The sequence below is a fragment of the Grampus griseus genome (assembly GCF_964374135.1).
Source record: "Grampus griseus genome assembly, chromosome: 14".
Taxonomy (NCBI): domain Eukaryota; kingdom Metazoa; phylum Chordata; class Mammalia; order Artiodactyla; family Delphinidae; genus Grampus; species Grampus griseus.
Window position 1 is genome coordinate 39,761,444 of NC_139008.1, and position 15,907 is coordinate 39,777,350.

Here is a 15,907-nt window from a genome sequence, read left to right on the forward strand (position 1 = left end):
TTTTTTTTGCGGTATGCGGGCCTCTCACTCTTGTGGCCTCTCCCGTTGCGGAGCACAGGCTCCGGACGCGCAGGCTCAGCGGCCATGGCTCATGGGCCCAGCCACTCCGCGGCATGTGGGATCTTCCCAGACCGGGGCACGAACCCGCGTCCTCTGCATCGGCAGGCAGACTCTCAATCACTGCTATCATCTGCATTTTAAAGATGAGGAAAACCTCAGTTTCCAGAAAATAAGAATATTGCCAAGACCAAATAGCCTGGGTTCAAAACCAGATCTGTCTGATTTAATGCCTCTCTTCCTTCCCCTACTTCAAGCTGACACCTGCAGATACGTCTGTCTTGTGCTACCCAGCAAGGAAAGTCCACTTGTCCCAGAGGCAGTAAATTCCAGATTTGGGGGTTAAGGGTGGCAGTGCTAGAGTTGAGTTCAGTCTCAAGGGGCTCAGAAGCTCCTCTGAAAATGTTAAAGCAACAAACATGATTGCCACTGGGTCCACCACCAGCTTCCAAGGTGAGACCAGCCATAGCATCAGACAGGTGCCATGTCAGCCTGCACCTTTGATGGCAGCACCTCAGATATAACGGAGTCAGAAGATTTCATGAAAATAAGTAAGTCCCTTGTCCTTACTTAGCCTAGTGTGCGGGCAGGCCATCTGATGGGAGAGTGCGCAGCGCAAACAACATCCAAAACCGTAATTATTAAACTTCTTTGCTGAGAGTTAATCTAGCCTTTCTTTCTGAGTATGCATTCAAGTGTTCAGACACGAAGCCTTAGAAATACTAATTGCTAGAGGGATTTTTTTCCCCTGCACTCAACTCTTAAAGAGAAAATGAGCCATTATCAGAAGTTTCTTCTAGAAATAACTTCCAGGGATGCCCTGAGGTCAGTTTGGATTCAGCCCAGTCTTCCTACTTTCTCCACAATGGTACAATGATAATTCAAGTTCTTAATGGTGACTCTGAATCATCCTGATACTGAATCATCAATGATTAAATTATGTTCACTAAACAGCTAGTATTTTCTAAAAGAAAATAGACGAATGCATTTTAGGACGAAGTTACAGAATTCAAACCAAAACAAACCTCTGGCTTAGCCTAGGATACCAGAGCATTAAATCTACAAGACTCTACCTCCTCCCAATTGTCTATGTTAATGGATATTTTAGAAAATTCCCCTATAATCCAAGACCAGTTTAATTTATTCCTGTACACAAACAGTTTTATGGACGAAGACATTGTAATTCAGATCAATAAATGACTCGTCGAGTTTGGGCTCTAAAAGTCTAAACAGAACTCTTGCAAAAAATCGCTCATTCTTCTTTCTTGCCATAAACCGTTGGATTTTTTGCCAGAAAATATACAGCCAAAGAACACCTGTTTGCTTTCCTTAATACTCAGCCTCAGCCTGGACTATTACACAAGGAATGAGCGTTAGTCATCAAATTCATCGTAAAGACAACAAATTAGAGCTCCTAAGTCCTCATCCAACTCAACATTGAGGTGAATTTGACTGCAGACAATACATGTCTTTCTTCTTGCTGTAAAAGTGGTCTCAGAGTCCCGGGGATTCTCAGGAACAAATTCTGCTGTCTGAACTCTCCAGTTCCTCCCCCTGCCCCCACCCACGTCGTGGCAAGCCATTTTCTCCAGAACCAGAAATCAGAGCTAAAGACCTTGGCCCAGACCGCAGGTGACAGTTGTGAACAAGAAAGGTGAGCCAGGGCGGAAAGCTGGTGAAATAGGTCAATTGCTTAGGCAGCAAACACAAAGGTGCAGAAATTTCTGATTTTATTTTTCTCTAGTGGAATTTTTTTGGGGGGGCCTCTCCCATTGCGGAGCACAGGCTCCGGACGCGCAGGCTCAGCGGCCATGGCTCACGGGCCCAGCTTCTCTGCAGCATGCGGGATCCTTCTGGACCGGGGCACAAACCCGCATCCCCTGCATCAGCAGGCGGACTCTCAACCACTGCGCCACCAGGGAAGCCCTTTTGTGGAATTTAATTTCTATCCAACAACCTGCTGGCACTGATGGTAGAAATTTGTCCTTGGCCAACACGGGTTTTGCTCCCACCCTCCTGTCTCCACCCTCAAGCTTCAAAGGACTAGCACAGCATCAAGAACAGGCGGCGGGTTCCCAGAGCTCACGTCTCATCATCTGTCCACCATGAAAGCTACTGCTGCATCCCCAGCCCAATGGCCTCGGTCATCACTTCACGCAGATCCTGCCTGAACCCTCACTGTTGTGACCCTTGGACTTCCTAGGGCAGCTGGTTCTCTCTGTCGTGTTCTCACTAATCTCAGCCTCCCACACAATATTCTGCTGCTTCCTGTTCTGCAGTGAGCATCACAGGAACACGGAATGGGGCGTCCCCGAGTCCCTCAGCTAAGACACCTCAGGGAGCTACTTCTGGTCCTCAGCTCCACGCCCCTGTCCTGGGATGAGTCCCAGACCTCTCTGAGGTTGGACATCCCAACACACCCCCTTCCCACTCCAAGAACACAGCTCAGAAGAGAGAGGTAGCGCTCAGGGCTCCCTCTGAGGGCCCTACAAGTGCTACTCAATAAATTTTCTATTCAATTCACCTTAAACTGGGCCATTCTAATTTCTTCTACAGAGAAACAAACCAGGCCTAGCAAATAGTCTTCCAGATCTATCACTTAACTTTCAACCTCAGCTTTGAAACCCCAAAGAAAAACTATTAACTTGTGTTCCTCTTAATATTCCAACCCCACCAGCTCTACCTAAGCATGCTCTTGTCTCAAAAATTCAGGGAAGATTGGGCTAATTGAACATATTAGGGAAGACGAATAAGTTACTTTCAAAATAGTATCCCTCAAAAGAATTGAGATCCAAATAGCTCAAGAAACATCAAGAAAAAAAAATATGCCAAATCTGAGAGGGTCTCCCAAAGACTGGGATTATAGCCCAGATAGAGAATTAAACTTTTAAAGGTGAATGAAGGTAGTTTGGGATCTAAGTGGAGAGGAGCAGACCTGGGTATTTGCCAATAATTATGGACAGTGGAGACAGGAACACATCCTCTCTAAAGACTAGGATTTGAAGGAAGACCTAGATTCTAGAACACAGGATAGCCATGTTCAATGCCCAAGATAAGTGACTGGTCCAAATTTTGAATAGAAAGGTGGGGGAGGGAAAAATGAGGAATTGTTTTTCAATGGGTATGAAGTTTCTGTTATGCAAATGAATAAGTTCTAGACCTCTGCCATGTAGCAGTCAACAATACGGTATTATACACTGTAAAATATGTTCAGAGGATAGATCTCATGTTAAATGTTCGTACCAAAAAAAAAAAAGAAGGAGAAGAACACACAGACACAAAAGAACACAAGGAAATTTTGAAGGTGATGGGTATGTTTAGTACCTTGGTTGTGGTGATGGCATCACGAGTGTACACATATCAAGATGTAGACATTAAACGTGTGGAATTTCCTGTATAAGAATTATACCTCAATAAAGCTAAAAACTTTTAAGTTAAAAATTTTTTAAACAAATTTCAAGGTGACTTCTGCCCCAAGCACATTTTTTTAAATAAATTAGTGTTACAATTCTGGTCATTCCAGCTACTGACGGCCCTTTGCCATCCAACAAATGGAAACAGAAACTCATGGAACTTGTCAATTTGCTCTTAAAACCATTATGCCACTAATACATTAAGTTTACAAACTAAAGTGTTTTGACTCATAAAAGAGCACAGTTCTCTAAAATGTCTCAGGGCCCATGGAATGGAGAAATTTCCCAGCTGGAACATGTATGTAACGCAGTGTTTCCCAGCCCAGTGTATACTGCGGACCAGGAAACCATCCGGGGTCTTGGTTGCACACCTCAAAACCCAAGGAGGGAGGTTGGGATGAGGAGAGAGGAGCTTCACGGAGCTCAGCATACCTGGGCAACTGACAGGCAGAGAGGAAGGAAGGGATTAGCCATCAGATGGTGGGGGACCATCTCCCATCACGGACCAAAATAAAAGGCTGACCAACTGAAGACCTAAACGGACAAATTAAAGCATGAAATCAATTTAAGTGAATAGGTAATTGATTTCTGTGGGGAAAGACTCCCAATGGGAAAATTGGAGGTATTGGACTGAATAGAATTTAAACTTCTCATTGTATCTTGTAGCGCTGAGGACTCTTGTTTGCAATTATCTATTTTTTGTGGGATTGATGTCTGTCCCGACAACCAGGCTGTAATTTACATGTGGGCAGGGATGTCACCATTGTAGTCCCATACTTGGGAAAGTGGCTGGCATATATTAGACTCAATGATATTTGTTGATTGAATAAATGAGGTTGATATCATGGCCAACGTTCGGGGCTTGGGTTTAACACCCGTAAGTGTAAAGGAGACAAGCCTCTGTCAGCCTGAAGCAGGGAGCTGGAGTGAGCGCTGCATAAAGTAAGAAAACTCTAGAGCCTGCCTCACTTGTGACATGAGAACTAGATCCTTCTGGCCATCAATGCAAGGAAGCTTAACGAGAGTCCTGGTTTCCGGGGAAGCCCCACTGACCCACAAGTGTCACTCAGCTTAAAATGGAGACAGTCCTGGGTAGCACAGGACGCAAATTTGCTAACCCTTTGAGGGCCTGGAATAGGATGGGATGAGGGAGCCTGGAAAAGAGGATAACAGGAGGATAGGATCCTCCACGGACGCACGTCTGCTCTGTTACCTCTTCAAGGGCTGGTCCAGAGAGAATGTTAACATAGCCCTCCATGGAGGGACCATCCACATAAAACGGCTGCGTCTCTCGGATCCTCTCATGCCCGTGCCTCTGGCTTTATGACCTAATGACACACGTTGTGTTTTGCAGAACGCCGAAGCAAGCTACGACTTCAGCAGCAACGACCCCTATCCTTACCCTCGATACACAGATGACTGGTTTAACAGGTAAATGGGACCTCCTGAGGTGTCTGGGACATCAGGTGTGGGGTTTTATTTCGCTCTGTTGTGTTTTTAAGGCTTAAGTATCACCAGCAAAATGCTCTCAATGCCTTGCTAAATTATATGGTGATTTTTTTTTTCCTTCTTTGTGGCTACATTCTCTAAATTCTTGATTTTTTTAATATGGCAACACTCCTCTAGAATTATCTCTTGACTATTTTGTTCTGTTGAACTAGGAATTATTTGCCATCTTATTAAAGATAAAAAGAAAATAGGAATAATAAGAAACCTTTCTCAACCCACCACAAGGTGATCGTAAACACATGGGTTTTACTTGATCTGTTGAAACTACTGCAGAGAGCTCTTTTGCCCCAGGGGTCTGTGTCTATATGTTTTTGAAAAATGTTTTTGCTGTAGCCTTATAACAGCTCGTGTAGTCCCTTTTGACAAAACAGTAAGCATAATTGGCAGAGGTTTGAGGTATTTTTTTAACTGAGGTATAATTAGTTTCAGCTGTACCACATAATGATTCCATATCTGTATATACTGCAAATAGATCACCACTGTAAGTCCAGTTAATATCTGACACCACACATAGTCACATAAAAAAACTTTTTTCCTTGTGATGAGGACTTCTGAGATCAACTCTCTTAGCAACTTTCAAATATGCAGTACAGTATTGTTAACTCTGGGTTTGAAATACTTCTTGGCATCCTATCGTGCAACACTACCCAGTGAATGGTTCATCCAAAAGTGTGGTTTTTCTTCGGCCGGTTTTGCTACAAAACATGGAAATGCAGTCTCTTTCTTCTCCAAGTAAAATTCTTGCCTAAGTTGTTTATCACATGTAAGAAATATCAAGAAATTAAGGCACGTGGCTTGTTCAGTCAAAATTGACTCAGTTCTAAACCTAGTGCTTCCCCATTATTGATGTTTTTGAGTGAAGCTGATGAGAACGTATGAACTTCAATTAATGATATAAAATATATTGTGTGTACAGCACTTTACTCGTTGCTTCTACTTCTCATGACAAACTCAAGGTAGATGAAACAAATGCTGTCATCCTTAGTTTAGTGACAAGGAAACAGGCTCAGAAAAGTTGCCTGACCTCCCTGGACAAACAACCAGTAAATATCAAAGCCGACACTTGAACCCAAGCTCGATAAGTGTTTCTAAATCCAAATTGTACCCTTCTTTTATAAGCATCATCTTTATTATAAAAGACAGAAGGCATGATGACCAGAGAGTGGCCAGGGATGGGTCCTCACTGGACCAGGTAGCTTAGACTCTGTTCTACAGTTAGCAAGTTGACCAGAGACTGAGTGGGGCACACACAGAGCACACAGGGCTTGGTAATTACAGAAAATGCAGAAAAGAATAAAGGGGAAAACACAATTAGAATTTGTAACATTTTTAAAAGATCATCGCTAATATCCAAGAGCACAGTTCACTCTCTATCGACGTCATCTGCAGCTTTAAAATCATCATGCAGGATTTGGAAGTGTGCGTTTAGGGGGTGAGGGTGTATAAAAAAGGCCAGAGAACTTTTGACTTGAAGTGTCTCTTACTCACCTAGATCCTTGCATACCCTTAGCTGATAAACCATTTTCAGACACGGGGATGTGAAGTCATCAAATAGAAGTCACTAAGCCAGGGGCGAGACATAATTATTAACAGCAGCCTGGAACCTTGTGCTGAGAAGGACAACGAGGGTGGCCATGGCTTCAGCACCATCGGTCCACACGCTATCAAAAAGGGCGGTAGCAACACGCGTGCCAGCTACTAGCTTTCTCTCTGCAGCTAGTAGGCACTAAATTCATCTTCAATGGATGGACCCAGGCACAAAAATATAACCAACAGAATGGTTCCCCCATCCCATTTTCTGAACCCAAACACAACCCCCCACAAGTAAGTTTCCCTGTGTGATGAGCTGTAAGAATATCCTTTAAACAAAAACAAAAGCAAAAATGGAGATGTCCTCTATCTTAAATAATTTCATTTACAAACTTGTTCTTGAAAGTTCAATTTTAAACTGGCTAAAATCCTCTAGGACTAATGAGCGCTTAGGGCAAAAAAATTCTTTTTTTAAAAAAATTTATCTAACTTATTTATTTTTGGCTGCATTGGGTCTTCATTGCTGTGCGTGGGCTTTCTCTAGTTGCGGCGAGCAGGAAACACTCTTCGTTGCGGTACGTGGGCTTCTCATTGCAGTGGCTTCTCTTGTTGCGGAGCACGGGCTCTAGGTGCGAGGGCTCAGTAGTTGTGGCACGAGGGCTTCGTTGCTCCGTGGCTTGTGGGATCTTCCTGCACCAGGGCCCAAACCCGTGTTCCCTGCATTGGCAGGCAGATTCTTAACCACTGTGCCACCAGGGAAGCCCAGGGCACTAAAATTCTTCATTGCCAGAGGTAGAATCCCCAAGTGTCCAACTGCCTGAGACACAGTCATCGTGAGTCAAGCAAGTATCATCCTTGCCTCTTAAGGAACCAATGACTTAAGACACAGTGGCCACTTTGACCCATAAATGGGGTTTTTCACAATTATCAAGTCATTTTCAAAGATCCTCATGCATCATGGCTTGACTGGACGGTACCACGGTTCAATTCACGGCCTCTCGAAACAAAACGACTGTTGTAAGTGATTATGAGAGGAAGGCGGGTCAAAGTTCAGGCCACAGCCCTGGGAGGATCTGTGGTCCGAAAAGCCGTGTCTGTCCTGGAGGTGGTCCCTGCTTGGCACAAAGAGAATTTGAAGATAGCACCGTTCCCTTGAGTGTAAGATAAGTTTATTAAAAATTCCCTCTTGGATGAATATTATGCCTAGTATTTCTCTCAGTATAACTAGGGGCTTGTAGAAGAAGGAAAGAGAATAAAGGGGGGTTTAAAGGAAATCTAATTGGCCATGAGTTAATAATTGTTAAAGCTGGATGATGGTAACATGAGATTTCACTCTACTTTTGTCTATTCTGATATTTTCTATAACAAAAAGTAAATTTTAAAAGCATAGGACGTAAAAAGAGATAAACAGAACAGGGCCTTTAGCTTGGTCCTCATGAAACGATTCATTTTGGTGGTTAAGCTTCTCAGGAGCTTGCAACGTCCCATGAGGAGGTGACAGCAGCCCGAATCACTACAGTGCTAAGTGTAGCCAGGGCTGAAGTCATACAAGGAAAGCGAACGCCTATTAATTACTATGTTTAAGGCACTGTTTTAGTGCTTTGCGTGTATTAATTCTCAATCTAACCCTCTGAAATAGGTGTGAACATTATTATCCCTATTTTGTAAACCGAAGCACAGAAAGATTAAGTAATGTGTGCAAGGTCACACAGCTAACAAGTGGTGGAGACAGGATTTGACACCAGTGAGGGGCCGTTACAAGCACTGCCTCATAATAAAGTGCTTTGGAGAGACAGCGTGGAGAAATGCAAAGTTATCTCTGGCTGGGGAAACTGGGACAGGTTTCCTTGAAGATGTGGCATTTGGTCCGGGATTTGAATGGAGGTACTAGGTAGAGTTGGGAGGGGAGGGGAGTGTATTCTGGGGTGAGGGTACAATTTAGGCAAAGAAGCAGAGGCAGGAGGTACAGATGTGTTCAGGAGGTGTCCTGGATAACTGGTCCTGGAGTTAGAGACTGGTGCAGAAGGCAGCAATCTGAGAAGGCCTCATGGAGGAGGTGAGCATGAAAGGTTTGGACAGGTTGCTAGGAGAAGAGAGGAGAGATCTTGTGACTGGGTCGGAAACTGGGCGTGGGGCCTAGACAAGGACGATTCTCCCATTGCACTCTAGGAATGCCGCTGCCCAGAAGCTCTGAGAGCCTTGAGCACTTGCCCTTGGCTGGAGCAGGGTTTACTGCCCAGGCAGTCTCAGCCTCCAGCCTGCCAGTTTCTTCAGGTGTTCTCTTCTGGGCTTGGACACCAGTCCCAACTCCCCCATCTTTGCTCAGCAGACTCGGGGCTCTTGGATAAGCTAGTTTCGGCACCGAAACTCCAATGAAGGGCTCCCCGAAGCTGACCAGCAGTGGGCTTGCTGCTGCTCTAGCCACACTACCTGCCACACAGGCCAGTTAGAACGCAGAGGCAATTCCTGCCCAGAAAAGGCCACACTCTCCATCATTGGCTTCTCACTGCTGTGGAAAGTAGAAAATAAAACACTCTACCAGGGGCGCTCTCAAGAGCAAGCAAGGAGGACGTTCCCCTTGGTTGGGAAACTGAGTTTAATAGCCACGTGTCTCCCCTGGGCTTTCCTCACACTTTAAACCATCATATCTCCTCTCTGTGCTTATAGGTTAACTTGTTTTCCTTCACGTGTACGTTTCTTTAAGAACATACTTAAAACTCCAAGCCAAGGACTCCTTATGAAGGCAAACTTCATACATATGCAGAACAGCTTTTAGGGGACCTGTATACTAGAATTCCTCGCCCTGTGCCTCATTTGAATTTGTAGGATTATTCCTTTTTCAGCGGAGCAAGTGTATTTTTTCTACTGTGAACTATTTGATAATTGTATGCGGTATCTGTGCTCCGGGGATGTATTTGAAACACAGTTGAGAAATTTGGAAAAGGAGTGGAATTTCCTCCTAGCTTGCAATCAGAGAAATACAGACGACCAAGCAAAATAATAACGGCCACAGTAGCAACAATAACCCAAACTGCAAAAAGGTAGAAAATAATACATATTTAATAAGCATCAATAATATGCAACACAGCTGTAACTGATTTGCTATGAGGTATCAGGATCTGGTATCACATTTTTTTCTGGCATTCAATAAATATTGATTGGTTGGTTGATGGATGGGTGGCATAATTTCTCAGCCATGCCAAGATGTTGAGTGCCCTTGACATCTGTCCATTTCAGAGCTGCCTGCTTCTCCCAAGGTCTGCAGCTCACACTTTGTCAATAATCCTGCAGCCTTGCTGGGTTTTAGGTCAATGTTTGGTGATGCACTGCAGATCTGTATTCCATTGCTGTGCTGCTGTCCATAACAATCTCTCTTGCATAGCATTTCTTTGACAGGCATACACCACTGAAATGTCATCCCCGCCGTCGGCAATATTTACACAGCATCACAGGGTGCAGCATGCTCTATCTATTACGCCCTAAAGAGTAAGAGATTCTGGATTAGATGCGATTCCTGGTCACAAAAAGTTTACTATAAATTCAGGAAGAGAGAAGACATTTATTATTCAAGCAACCAAAATGAAGGGAAATATGGATAAATGGATACCAAGGACCGTCTGTCTCTATGTGGGCACGTTTGATTGATAGCATTAGTTAAACCTTCAAATAAGAACGATTTTCAGTGATTAACTTTTTTAAATTAAAAGTCATATTTCATTCTGAAGAACCCAATAAACAGGCCTAAAAAGAATATGGGGGGAAAATTGTTCTCTCTGGTTGGTTATTAGCACAGTGATGGAAACCAATACTTTACCCTGGGGACACGTAATGGCTTAGAAATAGACAAACATCTTTCCCTTCTGTCTTTATGGACTAATTCTGAAATTGCCTCCTGAATAACAAAATCCAAACTGCCTTCAAAGACATAATCTAAGTTTTCTTTCATGTGAGCGTTGAGACTACCTCATAAGCCGATACCAGCTCAAAGGTTGCTCTTTGCAGTCAACCCCCTCTCTCTAGCCAATCCAGAGTACAGTGAAATCCAAGAGAGTTTAATTTTGTGAGCTCTTCTGAACCACTGGAGAAATACCACAAAGTTGTGAGTTTTTAAAAAAATTTCTAGTCCGCTACCTGGATGACACAAGTTTTCATTATTTAAAATTTCCCCTTCAGCTAAAAGAAATAGACGTAACACAGATTTGGGGTTGTGGAGAGAATCGTACAGATGGCAAAAGAAATATCTGTATGTTGGTATAATCATTTCTACTTTGGAAACTAATGTTTGCCATATGGGGGGATTTTATGGTCCTCAGGTGGTAATTATTCTTTTCTTAAGAGACAAAAATACAGTAGATTATAATGGACAAAGGTCCATATATTGATCACTTGGTATGGAGTAAGTGATCCCTGAATCAGTTTCCCCTATCTGTAAAATGGAACTAAAGCTCCACCTTGGAGGTTTGCATGACGGACTAGAGGGACAGAACATGGACAATGGCTCTGGGGATTTTTATGAGCCAGGCCTGGAAGCAGCATACATCCTGTTACCCACATAACATCAGCTGAAATTCAGTCACTTGGCCACATGCACGTGTCGGGGATGCTGGGAAATGGAGCCTAACCGGATCCCAGGAAGAAAAGAAAATGAGCTTGGTTACCAGTTAGTATGTTCTGTCACCACCAAAAATCACGTGGCAAAGACAGTCCGTGTTGTAGAAGAAAACCTAAGCCAATGACCCTACCCAGTGAGTGAGCCAAAGAACCAGTGGAAGTTGGTTAAACCACTAAGTTACTTTTTGAATTAGTCAGGATTCTGCAGAGAAAAAGAACAAATCAGATATGTATATAAAAAGAAAGAGATTTGTTTATGGGGTCTGGCAAGTCCAAAATCTGCAGGGTGGGCTGGCAGGCTGGAGACCCAGGAGAGACGAGCTGGAGTCCAAAGGCAGTGCTGGAGGATTTTCTCTTACCCAGAGAAGGCTGGTCTTTTTGTTCTATTCAGACCTTCAACGGATTGGATGAGGCCCACCCACACTATGGAGGACAATCTGCTTTACTCAGAGTCCACCAATTTAACTGTGAACCTCATCCAAAAAACACCTTCACAGGAACACCCAAAATAATGCTTAATCAAATATCTGAGCACACCATGTCCCAGCCAAACTGACACATGAATTTAACCATCACACTTTTTATCTGCACATTTCTGAGCATCAGGAATACATGATATATTTTTTTAAGATTTTATTTTTTTATTTGTTATCTATTTTATACATATTAGTGTATATATGTCAGTCCCAATCTCCCAATTCATCCCACCACCACCACTGCCCACCCCTTTGCCACTTTCCCCCCTTGGTGTCCATATGTTTGTTCTCTACAACTGTGTCTCTATTTCTGCTTTGCAAACCAGTTCATCTGTACCATTTTTCTAGATTCCAAATATATGCATTAATATACTATATTTGTTTTTCCTTTTCTGACTTACTTCATTCTGTATGACAGTCTCTAGGTCCATCCACGTCTCTGCAAATGACCCAATTTCATTCCTTTTTGTGGCTGAGTAATATTCCATTGTGTATATGTACCACCTCTTCTTTATCCATTAGTCTGTCGATGGGCATTTACGTTGCTTCCATGACCTGGCTATTGTAAATAGTGTTGTCATGAGCATTGCGGTGCATGACTCTTTTTGAATTATGGTTTTCTCTGGGTATATGCCCAGTAGTGGGATTGCTGCGTCATACGGTAGTTCTGTTTATAGATTTTTTAAGGAACCTCCATACTGTTCTCCATAGTGGCTGTATCAATTTACATTCCCACTAACAGTGCAGGAGGGTTCCCTTTTCTCCACACCCTCTCCAGCATTTGTTGTTTGTAGATCTTCTGATGATGCCCATTCTAACCGGTGTGAGGTGATACTTCATTTCAGTTTTGATTTGCATTTCTCTAATAATTAATGATACTGAGCAGATTTTCATGGGCCTCTTGGCCATCTGTATGTCTTCTTTGGAAAAATGTCTATTTAGGCCTTCTGCCCATTTTTTGATTGGGTTGCCTGTTTTTTTAATATTGAGCTGCATGAGCTGTTTATATATTTTAGAGATTAATCCTTTGTCTGTAAATTCCTTTGCAAATATTTTCTCCCATTCTGAGGGTTGTCTTTTCATCTTGTTTATAAAGGTCATGCTTAAGAACAGGGTTCAGAAGCAGCAAACCTGTATCTGAATTCTGGTTTTGTCTCTGAACTGAGAAGTGACTTAGTACCCTGATGCTCAACTCCCTCTTCTTTAAAATGGGGATAATGATAGTTGTGAGAATTAAGTAAAACAAAGCCTGCGGCACTCTCGGCGTGGTGCCCACCCACGGTGGGTGTCAGTAAATGAGAGGCGCTGTATGCATGCTGCCCCGTCCATCTCTCCCTGAATGGAGTCACATAGAAATGCATGCTTTGGCTGGAAAGGGCAAGAAGGGTGGCCAGTCACTCTAGTGAAAGGTCAGCAATGTGGAAGAAGGGGCACAGTCTCTCTGGAGATGTGTCCCCTCCCCGAGTCAGAGCAGGTCCTCAGGATTTTCTTAGACATCTCAGCAGCCACCACGGCTGTAGGGAAGCCCCAGTGCAGCCATCATCAGGGTCCAGGCTTAAACCCCACCCTGCACAGGTTAACCTGGGATTGTCCCTCCAGCCTTGCTTGTCCAGAGTATCAGTTATCTATTGCCAAGCAATGCCACATAAAAAATCATCCCAAAGGTAGTAGCTTAAAGCAATAAGCACTGACATCGCTCACAAGTCTGTAGGTCAGCTGGACAGTCCTGTTGATCTGGCTCGTCCCTGCATCCAGGGTGGGTTGGTTGGCAGGGAGGCTGGGGGCTAGCTGGCTTAGGGTGTCCTCTCTCACATGTCTGGGGGACAGCTGGCTGACAGCTTGGGTGACGGGCATGAGGGGTTACAGTCTCTCACCATCCAATGGGCCAGCCTGGGCTTGTCCACATGGCACCAGGGCAGTTACAGGAGAAAGAGCAGCTGTGGGCCTCCTGAGGGCCAGGCCCATCCCTTCCACCACATTCTTTTGTCCAAAGCAAGTCACCAGGCCAGCCAGACTCAAGGTAGGGGAACTGTGCTTCCCCTCTTCATGAAGCAGCTAGAAAATCACACTGCCAAGAGCACAGGCCCAGGGGAACAGGAGATCGAGGCCGTTCTGGCAACATGATACCCCTGACTCCTGTCACTTGCCCCCCGGTGACCTTTGTCAGAAGGAGGCCATTAATTAGTTAAAGCACAAATTTATGGGCTTGGTTCTGTAGAACCAGAGAGTACTCACTAACCCTCGTCAGCGGTTCAGGTCTTCCAGGGGCCAGACGATGGGTCCACGCAAGGGTTGGATCTTCACCAAAAACCAGTCTTCTTGCCCTTCCTGTGGAGCACTGTTCAGTAATCTATCTTTTAAATTACTTTTGTTCTGAATACGTTGAAGACGTTTGAAAAGATTATAACTTACTCAGATTTTGTTAGATAACATCTTTTTTTGCCAAATCCCACTCTTTTGTGAGCTAATCAGACTTCTCACCTGGACTGTTTTATTCAATCAGCCAATCAATAAACACTTACTGAATTTCAAAAAAAAAAAAAAAAAGGGAGGCCAATCAAGCCACCGAGCTTTGTCCCTCCTCCCCACACCCACAGCGATTTCCACTTCTGACAGACTCGTGTTTTACTCTAGAGACAAAGGGGAGCTACTGAATGTTCTTGGGAGAGCAGAGGGGCCAGATGAATATGGACTTGGAAAAGGATTCTCCTGATATTCAGAAGAGCAAGCTCGTTCTCTGAGATGATCAGGAAAACAGGACTGAAGGGAAGGCACTCAAGGCCGTGGCGACGGAGCCGACAGAGGCCCAGGGGTGCAAAGAGGCCTGGTGTCACCAACAATTACAGGGAGCCACTACCCGCTTATAATTAGTGTCGCCTAATTTAGCAATGAAGTGTTTTTTCCCATATGTTCCTCTGGAGGGACCACGACAGTCATGTCCCCACTTAAAGGCCAAAATTTAGGATATGGAAGCATTCAGTGTCTTTAATCTGCTCAAGGAAGTTCGCACGATTTTGTCCTCCAGCCTTTCGTGAGCAGTTTTAGGGCAGAGAAGGTCTGTCACTGGGTGGGAGGGTGATGGGGGGTCCAGTAGCTGACCCTGGGTCTCAGACCTGGCCCAGATCCTCGGATACTCAGCTTTGACATCTGTGAAATGGAGCAGTACCTACTCCCGCGAGGGGTAAAGGGGGTGCGACAAGAAAAGCACTGACTGTGGTCCCTGGTGAGGAACGACTGCCGCGTCCACAGCAGGTGCTGTTGGCCCTCCTCGCTCCTCAGAGCAGGGCCCCCCCTCCACCAGCATAATGTGTGCTTCACAGATGTCGGTCAAAGCATCGACTGTTCCAGGCAAGGCCTCGGAAAGGAGAGCCTGGCAGGGCTGATTATTAAATAATAAGGAAATTAGTGCTCACTCGAATTAGAGGTGGCACTGCTTTTTAAACTTTTCTTCACATATTTATTTGGGGCTTCCCCGGTGGCGCAGTGGTTGAGAGTCCGCCTGCTGGTGCAGGGGACGCGGGTTCGTGCCCCGGTCCGGGAAGATCCCACATGCCGCGGAGCGGCTGGGCCCGTGAGCCATGGCCGCTGGGCCTGCGCATCCGGAGCCTGTGCTCTGCAACGGGAGAGGCCACAGCAGTGAGAGCCCCGTATACCGAAAAGAAAAATAAAAAATCAAACAAATACTTGTTCAGCATGAACCAAACAGCAAGGGAGCCAGCCAAATTTAATCAGTGTCCGCACAAGTTCCATTTTTAAATATATATGTGTGTATATATAAAGTATATGCATGTCCTCTTAATATGGCATGTGTTTTATATATTTAAGTATCTAATATGTGGATTATATATAATGTGTAAGTATATATACATATGAATATAGAAGTATATAATTACAAATACATAAGTAGATATAAGTACAACTATGTACTTGAATATATACATTTAAAGTCTACGTACGAATCAATATAAAATGTCTATGTTTCACTTTATACAGATACATGGGTGTACACTTCCATGCTGTTTTTCAGAATTTTATTTACTATTTTCTTCAGCACTGAGAATAAGATGGGGGCCATGAAGTCCACGTCCACGGTAGCTTCTCCCATCAAGTTAAACCATAACTGAGTCCCTTCTCAAAAATCTCCCATGAGATCTACCAAAAACTTACAGGCAAGAAGACAGGGGTTTACTCAGTCAGCACGTGGGGTCTTCACAGAGCTTCCACCACAGGGCTGACCTCTGCAGTCACGACGAGGTCTCCTCAGACACCACATACAGATTTCATTCTTGTTCCAAAGGGAATTTTGAGTCT

At 44.2% G+C, this 15,907-nt stretch overlaps 1 protein-coding gene across 2 annotated transcripts in view; it reads left to right on the forward strand.

The window, feature by feature from the left end:
- Positions 1–15,907, forward strand: part of PCSK2 (proprotein convertase subtilisin/kexin type 2) — a gene marked incomplete at both ends in the record, with an annotated part of 214,342 nt that overhangs the window by 157,368 nt on the left and 41,067 nt on the right. For both annotated transcript variants that reach the window (XM_082670978.1, XM_082670979.1), the window contains one exon: positions 4,825–4,901. In XM_082670978.1, coding sequence (XP_082527104.1) covers positions 4,825–4,901 — 77 coding nt within the window. The remainder of the gene's footprint in view (positions 1–4,824; positions 4,902–15,907) is intronic.